Source organism: Sorghum bicolor, chromosome 6 (genome assembly GCF_000003195.3).
Source record: "Sorghum bicolor cultivar BTx623 chromosome 6, Sorghum_bicolor_NCBIv3, whole genome shotgun sequence".
NCBI lineage: Eukaryota > Viridiplantae > Streptophyta > Magnoliopsida > Poales > Poaceae > Sorghum > Sorghum bicolor.
Genome location: NC_012875.2, coordinates 1,229,643 through 1,242,243, shown reverse-complemented (window position 1 = coordinate 1,242,243; position 12,601 = coordinate 1,229,643). Strand labels below are relative to the sequence as shown.

Here is a 12,601-nt window from a genome sequence, read left to right as displayed (position 1 = left end):
GTGGAAAATGTAGTCTTGATTTTGCTTGGCGTATTTCCTGGACAGCCACAAGTTTAACTAAGGCCTTGTTTAGGGCCTGTTTGGCATGGCTCCAGAGCCGAACTCCACCCCAGAGTCAAGTGGAGCTAGCCAAACACACCAACTCCAGAAAATGTTGGAGCAGCCCAACTCTATGGAGTTTTTGGAGCTCTAGTACAAATTTTTGGAGTACCTCTTCTCCTACTCCGAAACCGAACAAAACGGACCAAGACGTGGAGTTGGGGTGAAATTACCCGCAATTGCCACTGGTTACACAAGTGAATCGTTATTTTTCTATTCTCCCTACCCCTTCCCCTTCCCCTTCCCCTTCACGCGAGCCGGTCGGGCAGCGCCGCCCCGTTCTCTCCGCCTCTCTCTCCCCTACCCCTCCCTCTGCCTCTCTTCCTCGCCCCCCATCCCCCACCGACGGCCGGTGGCCTGAGTAGGCGTCGCGGTCGGCCATGGCCTGCGACCTGCGCGGCGCCGGCAGGGGCGGGTGCGGCCTGCCCCGCGTGCTGCGGCGCGGCCTCGGCGTGGCTCGCGGCCAGGTGGACGTGCGCGGCCCCAACGGCACGCGGCCGGCACGACCCCGGCGGCTCGCATTGCGGTCGGCCATGGCCTGCGGCCTGCGCTGACTGGTAGGGGCAGGCGCGGCCTGCCCAGCTTCTGCCTGCGGCGGCGCGGCCCCGACGGCACGCGACCAGGCGGCCGGCACGGCCCTGGCGGCTCGCGCCGCGGTCGGCCATGGCCTGCGGCCTGCGCGGCACTGGCAGGGCGAGCGCGGCCTACCCAGCTTAGTGTGCGGCCGCGCGGCCTCGGTGTGGCTCGTGGCCAGGTGGTGGGCGCGACCCCGACGGCACGCGGCAAGGTGGCCGGCACGGCCCCGGGGGCTCGTGTCGCGGTCCAGCCTACCGTGGCGCTTGCGGCGGCCCTGATGTGTGGTTTCCGGCCCTGATACAGTGACAAAAGCACAACTCTGGAGCTCAGAGTACCATTCTAGCCAAACACCTCTACCAAACAGCTCCAACTCCACTTAGAGCCAGCTCTAGCTGGATTTCTGGAGTGGAGCTGCTCTATGTGGAGCTGGAGTCATGCCAAACATGCCCAGTTCACCCCAAAATCCAAAAACTTTTCAAGAATCTCCGTCACATCGAATCTTGCGTTACATGCATTAAGCATTAAATATAGTCAAAAACAAAAACTAATTACACAGTTTGACTGTAAATCACGAGATGAATCTTTTTAAGCCTGGTTAGTTTATAATTGGATAATATTTGTCACAAACAAACAAAAGTGCTACATCAGCCGAAATTTTTTCATTTCGGCAACTAAACAAGGCCTAAGATTAGATGTAATAAACTATGGCGTCAACCAAACATACTCTTAGGCCTTGTTTAGTTCACCCTGAAAACCAAAAAGTTTTCAAGATTCCCCGTCACATCGAATCTTGTGGCACATGCATGAAACATTAAATATAGACGGAAATAAAAACTAATTACATAGTTTAGCTGTAAATCACGAGATGAATCTTTTGATTCTAGTTAGTCTATGATTGGATAATATTTGTCACAAACAAACGAAAATGCTACAGTGCCGAAAAGTTTTCACTTTTCGGAACTAAACAAGGCCTTAGTAAATAAAAACAAAGGGGAGGAAACATCACTAAAAAAACATATTTTATATTGGATAGGTTATTTATTACTACTTAGTACGAGAGCTGCTTGGATGTCAACATCTATATATTTTATAAAGACAAACTCCACTAAGCTAATTCTCTTGCACCTCCTTACGTCACATCATCATCTACTTCTTCTGCTGTTGCATGCAATTAAGTGTCCACTCACAAATGGTTTCAGTAGTGGATGGAGCTACCTATACATAACCATGCATGCATACTGCTAGCAATTATTTTCTCACGTGATCTCTTATCTTCCTCTTTTGAAACTGATTACTAAAATTATATATAGATAACATAATAGACTACAGTGAGGCTATATTTATATTCTCCTTTTACACCCGCAGTAACGCGCGGGGAATCCTCCTAGTTTTAGTAATACCCAAAGCTTTGCAAAATGCAATTGGTTGTTATGTTCTCTAGTGGACAGTGATCTGCTGGTCAAACTTGTTGCCAAATTTTCCATGAGTAAAATGTGACTCATATGAAATTTTGGATACAGAGCTTAATTTTATTTGCAAAAATTATACTTCTTTTTGGCTGAAAAGATATGGTAGAAAATATTATTTGCTGATTTATTATGAGAGAAAAAACTATTAAAAAAGTTGATAGATTCGACTAATAAACTTAAGCAAACATGATATAATAGTCGCATCACAATTGACATCCACCGCTCATCCTATCATTTTTATTTGCACATACCAACCCCCGTGATGACACATCAAAACAACGCAGAGACGTCTTCATGTAGAAGTGATCTCCAATGGATAATATGTGTTGACCCACTTGTTTAATAATAGTCTTTGTCTATAATTTATTAGTTTATCTTTTTTTTTGAAATTAACACGGTTGTTCATAACTTGTAAGCATGTTTATCTCCTCTCAAAAGATATGAGTTGGAATAAACCTGAAAAAAGTAGTTTATTCTAGCTTTCTCTTTTATTTCTTTCTTTTATCCATGCATGAAACTGTTGATGAAGTTGTTTTGCCAAACAACTTTTTCAAACACAGCTCAGCTTTACCAAAAAGTTGCTCATGAAACTTTTTTTTTCTAAAAAACAACTTCACTATTGAAGCTGAGCTGTGCCAAATATGACCTCAAAAAGACATGATTTGAAATGAAGCTGGAAAAAATAGCTTATCCTGACTTTCTCTTTTATTTCTTTCTTTCATCCATGTATGAAGCTATTGGTGAAACTATTTTGCCAAATAACTTTGTTAAAATAGCTCAGCTTTATCTTAGAAAATTGCTCATAAAGTTTTTTCATAAAAAAACAATTTTAAAGTTATACTAAACAAAGCCCTTAAAAAAGATGACAACGTATCTAGTGCAAACTCATCTCCCGTGTAAACTGTGCAAACTCTAATCTGGACCGCAGGATGTTGATCCAAGGGAGCGCATGAGAGAGGTGGAAGGAGGGATTTTGTAAAAGTGTGATTAAAAGCGGGCGGTTAAGTGCAAAATTATCCAATCTTTTAGCGCCTCTTGGATCAACATCCTGTGGTCTAGATTAGAGTTTGCACAGTTTGAGATGAGTTTGCACTAGATCCGTTAAAAAAAAAGATAACAAAGAATCTCTCGGAGATGCTGCAATAGTACAAATAGCCCATTAGGCCAAAGATCACCATCTTTTGGTGAAATCTCCGGCTCCGGGGAAACAGAAACTGGAGAGCGACGACTTGTACAGTAGACGGGATCGGACTTCGGAGGAGTGGAGGCTCGTTGCGGTTGGCGATGGCGGCGCGGGGAAGGAACGCGGCGGATGTCCTGGTGCTCTTCGACGTCGACGACACCCTCACCGCGCCCCGCAAGGTCCGTCCCGCGAGTAGTTTGCGAATTAACCCGGGCGGCCGGGCCTGCTCATGAATCTTCTTGTATTGGTCAGCCGGTGACGCCGGAGATGCTGGAGTTCATGAGACAGCTGCGACAGGTGACTGACTGACAACTGAGACATCTCTCACCACCCCCTCTTACAGCAGCGGCTGCTGCGCATGCAATTGCAATCTCCGTTATGATTATGATTATGATTTTGATTTTGGGAGCAGCACGTGGCTCTTGGCGTGGTGGGTGGATCTGATCTGGCCAAGATTACCGAGCAGCTCGGCAAATCAGGTCTGGAACCTATACAATCAAGTTAGTTGCTCCTCTCTGTTCGTCACTGGAAATTACATTGTTGATGATGAGCTTGCGTTCAATTCCCCTCGTTTGTTGCAGTTTTTACTGATTACGATTACGTCTTCTCTGAAAATGGCCTGGTTGCACACAAGAACGGAGAGCTAATTGGAACTCAAGTAAGTTTGCGTGCACTTTATTTCTGCTGTCTACTGTCTTAGATGCATCGGGCAACTCTGAATTTCAGCCCATCAAATTTAGTACCAACAAGGAAGTAGTAGACTAGTGGTATAATTAATTAATGAGGTAGAACTGAGACTGACCTGGCAAAGCAAAATCATGTTATTGGTGAATACTAGGATTGGATGTGTTGTGAATCATTTTAGTAATACTGTCAAAGCTTGCATGACCAGGCAAAGCAAAATCATGTTCTACGTGCGGGCATAGTTGAATGCCTGCTTGAGCTAACACTGACAATTGACAATACAAACCAAAGTTTTTACTTTGCCTTCTACTCTACTAGAATTAAATATCTGACTACTTTATTTAGGCTCTCAACAATGATCGACCTGTTGTTTTGCACTCTCTGCAGAGTTTGAAATCATTTCTCGGAGACGACAAGCTGAAGGTGAGTCTAGGTATAGCATATTCACTTTCTTTGCACTGCTCCAACCGATAAAATCTCTCAGGCCTCTGCTAAAGATGATGTGTTCTTTCCAGGAAATTATTAACTTCACTCTTCACTACATTGCTGACTTGGATATCCCAATTAAAACGTCAGTGATTAGAATAAGAAATTCTGGTTTGCACTACCTTATTGCCTTATATTAGTCATCACTGGTTATGATTATTGTCTCAGGGGTACATTCATAGAGCTCCGAAATGGGATGATTAACGTGTCTCCTATAGGGAGAAATTGCAGTCAGGAGGAGCGTGATGAATTTGAGAAGTATGATAAGGTATAGTATAAATCATCATCGATCTACTAAACATTAGTAACTTTGCCTAGTTTGACATGCATGGAATGGTATCATTCAAATATATTTCCTCCAGGTGCATAACATCCGGCCTAAGATGGTGTCTGTGCTTCGTGAAAGGTTTACACACTTGAACCTGACATTTTCTATCGGTGGGCAGATTAGTTTCGATGTGAGTCTCTAGGGCTTGCGCACATTTTCCAGAAAACACTAGGCTTCATGGTATTTACTATTTCCACACTAAATGCTAGGTTTTTCCCCAAGGCTGGGACAAAACTTACTGTTTGAGATATCTTGAGGAGTTTCAGGAAATCCATTTCTTTGGTGATAAGACTTACAAGGTGGTATATACATCTACTTTATTTACTTTTGCTTGTGTCTTGTATGGTCTATGGTGTCTTGATATGTTTGTTTCCAAGCTACCGATGCAGGAATTCTATTTTCTTGCAAATAGCCACGAGCACAATCATAGCATGGCTGATCTTTGCTAATTCATCTGATTAATTTAATCTATAATTTAACAGGGTGGCAATGATTATGAGATTTTTGTATCTGACAGAACAGTTGGGCATACAGGTATATGCTGGTTGCATGATGCTTATGAATTCACAATGTCACCTGACAAAATTGGAAATAACTCAGGGTGGAATTTTTTCTATGTGTTTGAGCTCTCGCCACTTTTGTTCAATTTTTTTCTTGTTTGTTTCTTATCCCTCCGATCCAATCACAAATACATGACGTGTAGGGTTCAACCAATCAAACTTTGATTGTGTATTAATTATGTGTTTGAGTTTGGATATTTCAAAATAATATGTGAATTTGTCTCAAAAATTTAGTTTTAAAATTATACTTTTGTTTTGTTTTCTAATTATTTTGTAACCAAAAACATTGTGTTTTGGGGATAATGTCAGTATTAAAAACATCGCATATTTGTGAGGGACTAGTAAAAATTTCTCTAAAAAGAAGGGGGAGGGGAGAAGAGAACATCACTACAAATTACAATCATATTTCAGTACTCAACTAGACAGGTTATTGGCCTGCTTGGATGTGAATCATTTTAGTAATACTCAAAGCTTGCAAAATCCAATTAGTTGCTATGCTCTCTAGTGAATTATAGTGATGTGCTGGTCAAACTTGTGGGCAAATTTTCCATTACTGAAATGTGACTTGTATGAAATTTTGTTTGTGAAAACTATACCTCTTTTATTTATCATAGTAGTAGTCGCATCGCATTTGACATTCACTGCTGATTGTCATTTTTATTTGCAGTTACCAGCCCTGATGACACGTTACAACAATGCAGAGATCTCTTCATGGCTAAGTGATCTCCATCTTATTGTGCCACTTATTTGTATGCCTTGTAGATATTCCTGTGACCATATTTTATTTTTTGCATTTTTACAGCGATTATATGCCACCATTTTTTGCTTGAAGTTCAAGCAAAAAATTGTGCTTACTCCACATTGCCAAATTTTGTGCTCTGAGTACAATTGGCGACTATAAGTGAAGAATTCATACCCTTTGCTTTTGTCTGCTAAAATTTTCAGGTTACTAGTGTGTAAGGCGTTAGGAAAGGAAAAAAGTAACTAGTGTAACTGCAGGCGCGTTCGCCTCTGCTGAAAGCTGGCTGTGGCTGTGGCTGCAGCTGATGAACTGCTAACCGAACACTTCCAGCTGCTTCAAATGCGATAGCCTGACAGCCAGTTGTTTACATGGAAGCAAATCGAACTAACTTTGTGATACTCTGCTGAGACCGTTTGTAGTCATGCAATGCTCAACCCGAAAAAGACAAGTTGTAAAATACCCCAAAAAAGTCTGAACAGATGTTTCTCACACTGACACTCAAAGGCACCATTGAGAAGCGATGTCATTGTCCATTCATCTTTTGGATGCAATCATGAAGCATGTATACCTTGTTGTTGCATTGCAGGTACTTACACTTCAACTCCAGAATCCACCGTTAATTATTACTCACTGCTGGCCTGTAACAAAAAGTGAAAGAAAAAGAGAGAAAAGAAACAAAATAAAAGAAGCTAACGAGGATTAGGTGAGCAGCAATCTAGAGCAGAGGCTGAGAGACTGTATTCAGGGCAGGTAAATTTTCTGGAGCATAGTTTTGTAGAGCTGCAACTACTTGTCTGAAAAATATGGAGCGGAACTGAAAAAACGTGGAGCGGATTAGTCCCAAGTAGGCCCTACGTGTATGCTTGGTGACTATAAATGAAGAATTTGTACCCTTTGCTACTATCTGCTGAATTTCAAAAGTTATAACTGTGTAAGGTGTTGGGAAAGGGAAAAAAAGTAACTGTTGTAACTGCATTTTAGGTTCTAGATGCTTTCAAGTTCAAATGCTATGGCCTGAACCTATCGGCCAATTGTTTACATGGAAGCAAATAAAACTAGAGAACAGATGTTGCACCGAGTTCCTCATAACACAAAGAGACAATGATCTGGATACTAACGCGATTCAGTTTGGAACCTAATACACTCTCTAGTCATGCAAAATTATGTTGGTAACAACAACCTTGCCACTGAGAAGCAATGCCATTATTGTCGTTTTAATCCTTTAGATGCAAGCATGAAGCATGTGTATATGTATATATACCTTGTTCTTGGATTGGAGGTACTTACACTTCATTTCCAAAATCCACTGTTAATAATTACTCACTGCTGGCCTGTAACAAAAAGTGAAAGAAAAAGAGAGAGAGAGAGAGAGAGAAAAAAAAAAAGACAAAAATGAAACTAAGTAGCAGAGAGGCCGGCCTAGAGAGGAGTATTCACTATCAGGGCAGGTAATGCGTGAGGGCGTATGCGACGGTAGATCCATAGAAGAGCAGGCCACCGACGACGAGCGCGGAGAGCGCGAAGGTGGCGCCGACGGCGAGCGGGATGCCACAGGAGAGGATGCCGAACTTGAGCTGGATGGCGTCGACCATGGACAGGAGCAAGAAGAAGGTGCCCATGATGGAGCACCCAGCGGCGAGCAGCATCATGGGCTGCGCGAACCTGAGCACGGCGCGGCGCCTCTCCCGTGGCGCCGCGGCGCGCCACGCCGGCATCTCCTCGCAGTCGTCGGGCGGAGGCTTGTCGCTGTCGCCGTAGAAGTCGTCGGAGGCTAGCAGCGTGATGGTCAGCTTCATCCCTTGCGCCACCAGGCTGGACAGGAGGTAGAAGCCGAAGGAGAGGATCTCGAACAGGAAGAAGTTGCGCGCGATGTCGTCGCCTGCGACGCAGGACGGAGGGATGGTGGAGGACGGCGTGATGGTGCCCGTGATGCCGATGAAGACGGCCACCGTGAAGAAGGTGTTGGCTGAGACGATCCCCTCCAGCGCCTTCACGGCCAATTCAGGGTTGCGCCGCCGTAGCGTCGGCATTAATGCTAGCTGCTTCTGCTTCTTCCGGTGGCCGGCCGGCCCGTCGGCTGGTTCTTCTCCGGTGGCCGTGAGTGAGTGAGTGGGCTGACTGAGACTGACAATGCAAGTTTCTGGTAAATGATGATAGCAGAGGTTGTAGTTGTAGAGGAACAATGCAAGAACGATCCTCTTCTGAGGTGGGTTAACAACTCTGAATAAAGAAAGTAATGTAGTACTGGAGTTGGTGTTAATCGAGAATCATGCATGTAGCTTTCCAAAAAAAAAATTCAGCAGCACAAGAAGGGCCTGTGCTTTCTAAACAAGAGCATAGGACAAATTCTCCTGTTTGATAGATAGCCACACGTTTGCATTTTTGTCCCTGTGCAAATCAGATTCAACCAAGCTGGTGGACCGTCAATCACACGCCTCCTCCTCGCATAATGTGTAGTCCAGTGCTAGAACAATACGTGATCCATACTTAAAGTGGCTGCAGCAGGGATTAGAACGTGCAGGTGCAGGTAGCTAGCTTTCCGGTGCGGCAAGGCAAACCTGAAAGGCGCAGCGGCGGCGCAGATGATCCAATTCGTCAGGTCGAGGAGGAGAAGATGCATGGATCATTTGGATGGATGGATGTGGCGCCGACCCCAGCAGCCACCACCATGGATGGGTTTTGATAGCTCCTTGTCAACCACCGGTAGGTAGGTGCGCATGCAGTTGCATTGGTTCCCTTCCCATTCCCAGTGTAGCAGACTGCAGACGGCTAGTGAGTGAGTGAGTGAGTTGTTATGTATGCCAGTGGCGTACTGGTTGTCCATTAGCAATCCACTGGATTGGGTAGGATAGGATGTATAGGAGGATGGCATTTTCATTCGAGGGATCATTCCTTGGGAAAACAGACTGCAGCCAAACATATTGCTTCTGAAATCATGTATTATTAATAAAGATGATGTATCAGTATGTGGTATACTGACTAATCAAGCACCTTCTGAGGGAAGATGCTTCCTAGCATGCATGTTGTATACACATCATTTACCTGCACATGAACACTACATGCTGCTGTTATCTTCTTTTAATCTCCAATCTAAATTAATGTCATAAGTGCATAATTAACTACCAGAATGGGCCAAAATATAACACCTAGAATAGGATGAAATGCTTTATATTTTCTATCTTCATTTGTGTTTGAAAAAAAGTACATAAGGATGATTTTCTGGGGGTACACTGAAATTGAATAGGCTTCAGAAACAGTTTCCAAATCAACTTTAAGATACTGAAGCTTCTATATATATCTTTACGGAACATTCTGAATTTTCTGATGTTCTGTGTTGTGAGGTCAATAATTCAGTACTGAGTCAGCTTGAAGTAGCAGTGACTTTCTATGGCTCTTTCATGTATCACTTAATATTGTAATAAGTCTCAGGCAAGTTTTTTTTTTTATAAAACAAAATGGCAGGAACTCATCTTTTCAAAATTGAACAAAAGAGTTTATGTTTCCTCGTAACATTAAGGTCACATATATAGAAGCTTCAAGAACAAAGACCCCACGTCGTCCGCTTTGGGCGACTCAGTCACTCAGGCCGGCTTCCGTGACCCCCGGCCAGCTAGCGCCTCTTCGTCAACCTAAATACTATTATCCCCCAGTTGGGCCAAATATTATATTATTGTTAGCTTTGATGAATATATGTCACTCTCATAGTCTCATGATGAGCTTGCCACCAGGGGCGAAGCTAGAGCAAAATGATGGGGGGTGCACTACTTAATTCATAACTACACTTACTGATACGATGTTCAACCAAAAATAGCATAAGTGCAACTACCATATTTTAATATCAAATTCGACTTCTAGCAATAGAGATAAGATTTTGGTTTAAACATAGCACTCACCATTTAACAAAAAAGAAGTGTATTCATTGATAGAATGCCAAAATCATCAAGAAAATATGCCCATATAGCAAAATCTTTGATCGAGGAGACCATGATGAAGATCCCAAGCCTTGGCTAAAAAGAAAGAGAAAAAATAGGTCAATTATTTAGCAAATAAATTGTAGAATTATCGATTAAAATTAGATACATTACATTACCTATCAGAGATCGTATTTGCGCCTTTTTCCTTCCATGGTCATGAAACGACGAACCACAGCCTCGTTACTTACTTTCTTCATTTCTTCTTTCTCTAGATAGCAAATAAGTCTATGACTCAAGTGTTGATCACCCATGCGATTAGACAAACTTGTTTTGACAATCTTCATTCCAGAAAAGCATCTCTCAACTGTTGCAGTAGCGACAGGCAGTACTAGTACAAGCTTCAAAAGTCGATAGACCAATGGATAACGATGATGTTTTCTCATCTCAACCATTTTTTGAGAGAGCTCACTGATAGTGTTGATGTTGGAGAATCTAGCATCTTCTCGCACATCTTCAATGTAAAGGCAAAGATCATGGCTAAGCTCCCTCAACTCATCAGAACTAAAATCATCAGGATAGAGTTTTGCTAAGCTCATCAAAGTCTCCACATCAAAAGCATGAAATTGATCCCTTGGGTCGAAAGCAGCTGAGCAAACAAGCAATTGAGAGCTTGTCTCACTAAAGCGGCTATCAAGCTCTTGAACTAGCCAATCAATAACATCATTAAAGCAATCCACTTCATAGTGATGCTTGTATGTAATTCCTGTTTTTTTTCTAGGTTGCCGGGGATCAATATATGTATCTTCCATTTCCATTTGGTCAATTTCATGCTTGTTGCAAAACTCATTCACTTCATCTAATAATTTGTCCCACCCATCTCTTCTAAGATTATTCAAATGGAGTCTAGTTGATTTCACACATCCAATGGCATTAACAATGTCTTGATCCTTGCGTTGCAATGCTAATGACAAGACATTTGTGGCAGTTAATGTAGTCAACATGAGATGCAAATAAAAGGCAAAGTCAAATGATTTGAAGTATACTAGAAGATTTGATGCTTGATCTCTATTTTTCCAATCTCTTTCATCCTTTTCAACAGCTTTTAGCACTTCAACTATTGTAGGAAACATGTTGACTAAACTTTTGAAAGTTTTGTAATGAGAACTCCAACGAGTATCTCCGGGTCTTTGAAGGCATTGCTCTTGATTTAACCCTGTCCCGGTCTCAAGTTGCCCATAACCTAATGCCTTTGTCACTTGCTCATGATTAATATCTCTAATCATATCTCGTCTCTTAGCTGATCCACCCACCACATTTAATAAGATAGAAATCATGCTTAAGAAATTGCTTACGCCCTTATGTTTTCTCACGACAGCCACAATGACTAATTGAAGTTGGTGAGCAAAGCAATGCACATAATAAGTTGTCCTACTTTCTCTCATGATCAATGATTGCAAGCCATTGAACTCACCTCGCATATTGCTAGCACCATCATATCCTTGGCCTCGGCATTGCTTTAAGCTTAGTTTAAACTTTGCAAGTAGAGAATCAATAGATGACTTCAGGTGAGAAGAAGTTGTTTCAGTCACATGCACAACACCAACAAACCTCTCTTTCACGATCCCACATTTGTCCACATATCTCAAGACCACAGCCATCTGTTCTTTGCAAGAAACATCTCTTGACTCATCAACTAGCAAGCAAAACACATCATTGCCAAGTTCTTCAAGGATAGAGTGTACAATCTCATTTGCAAAACATTCAACAATGTCCCTTTGAATTTCAGGAGCTAGCAAACAACTATTAGCTGCAGCATTTGTACTCACCGCTTTGCGTAACTCTGGATCATGTTGTGCTAAGCAATCATAAAACTCCTTGAAGTTCCCTCTGTTGTTGGATTCTAGTGACTCATCATGGCCACGAAAAGGCAATCCTTGCTTCAACAATAGCCTAGCAGTATCAATGGATCCATTCAACCGAGTAAAATAAGCTTTCTTAGCTGTCTCGCTTATCTGATTGTAAGCAACATCTATGTGTTGCTTTCTTTGTAACAAATCATCGCACTTCTTCATTGCATTGAAGTGTAAGCCACCAACGTCACCAACATGTGACTTTAGCCTTGCTTTCCTATGATAACCATTCCAACCATTAACTACAAATGATTCATATCCTGCATCCTTCTTTTCTCTGAATAAGAAACAACAAAAACAATATGCTCTGTCCTTTGACTCACTATATTCAAGCCAACTTCCAAACTCATCAAACCATTCTGGGATAAATCTTCTTGGCTTGTCTCCAATATCTGACACAGGAAAATTACATGTGCGAGGCTGGCAAGGTCCATTTTCCAAATATTTTCTTCTGACCTTTTCTCTATGGTTAGGATGGTAAGCATCAATTTGTTTTCTCAAGCCTGGATCATATTTAATCTCCTCTTCCCAATTGAGATCATCTAGACATGAATTTCTGTTATTGTTGGCAGTGTCTATGTCTTGAGCTTTCCGTTTATAAAACCTCTCCATGATTACCTATCATTTGCAAACATAAACAAATTGCAGAT

At 42.3% G+C, this 12,601-nt stretch overlaps 2 protein-coding genes across 7 annotated transcripts; one reads left to right on the top strand and one right to left on the bottom strand.

The window, feature by feature from the left end:
• LOC110436561 (phosphomannomutase-like) lies at nt 3,314-7,205 on the top strand. Of its 6 annotated transcripts, none has more exons than XM_021463856.1 (12): nt 3,314-3,506; nt 3,580-3,624; nt 3,740-3,827; nt 3,909-3,985; nt 4,399-4,434; nt 4,527-4,582; nt 4,666-4,765; nt 4,860-4,955; nt 5,035-5,124; nt 5,308-5,359; nt 6,053-6,134; nt 6,714-7,205. In XM_021463856.1, the coding sequence occupies exons 1-11, from the start codon at nt 3,429-3,431 to the stop codon at nt 6,106-6,108; spliced, it is 774 nt and encodes a 257-aa protein (XP_021319531.1). In that variant the 5' UTR covers nt 3,314-3,428; the 3' UTR covers nt 6,109-6,134; nt 6,714-7,205. The 6 variants fall into 6 exon arrangements, 5 of the variants coding, with proteins under 5 accessions (XP_021319531.1, XP_021319530.1, XP_021319533.1 ...); XM_021463855.1 differs by lacking the exon at nt 6,714-7,205 and adding an exon at nt 6,331-6,678; XM_021463858.1 differs by lacking the exon at nt 6,714-7,205 and adding an exon at nt 6,331-6,678 and having other exon boundaries at nt 3,315-3,506; nt 3,740-3,806.
• LOC8080260 lies at nt 6,758-9,030 on the bottom strand. Its single transcript, XM_002445995.2, has 2 exons — nt 8,686-9,030; nt 6,758-8,251 (listed from the first exon to the last, which is right to left on the bottom strand). Exons 1-2 carry the CDS (start codon nt 8,745-8,747, stop codon nt 7,567-7,569), a joined length of 747 nt encoding a protein of 248 aa, XP_002446040.2. The 5' UTR covers nt 8,748-9,030; the 3' UTR covers nt 6,758-7,566.

What these genes read in the sequence shown, in the direction of transcription:
- LOC8080260 (XM_002445995.2), bottom strand. Translation starts at nt 8,747, where the DNA reads ATGCATCTTCTCCTCCTCGACCTGACGAATTGGATCATCTGCGCCGCC. An exon ending in GCCGCCGCTGCGCCTTTCAG is followed by an intron (nt 8,252 to 8,685) that starts GTTTGCCTTGCC and finishes TTGCATTGTCAG; the next exon opens with TCTCAGTCAGCCCACTCACT.
- LOC110436561 (XM_021463856.1), top strand. Translation starts at nt 3,429, where the DNA reads ATGGCGGCGCGGGGAAGGAACGCGGCGGATGTCCTGGTGCTCTTCGAC. An exon ending in GAGAGCTAATTGGAACTCAA is followed by an intron (nt 3,986 to 4,398) that starts GTAAGTTTGCGT and finishes CACTCTCTGCAG; the next exon opens with AGTTTGAAATCATTTCTCGG. An exon ending in TTGGATATCCCAATTAAAAC is followed by an intron (nt 4,583 to 4,665) that starts GTCAGTGATTAG and finishes TTATTGTCTCAG; the next exon opens with GGGTACATTCATAGAGCTCC.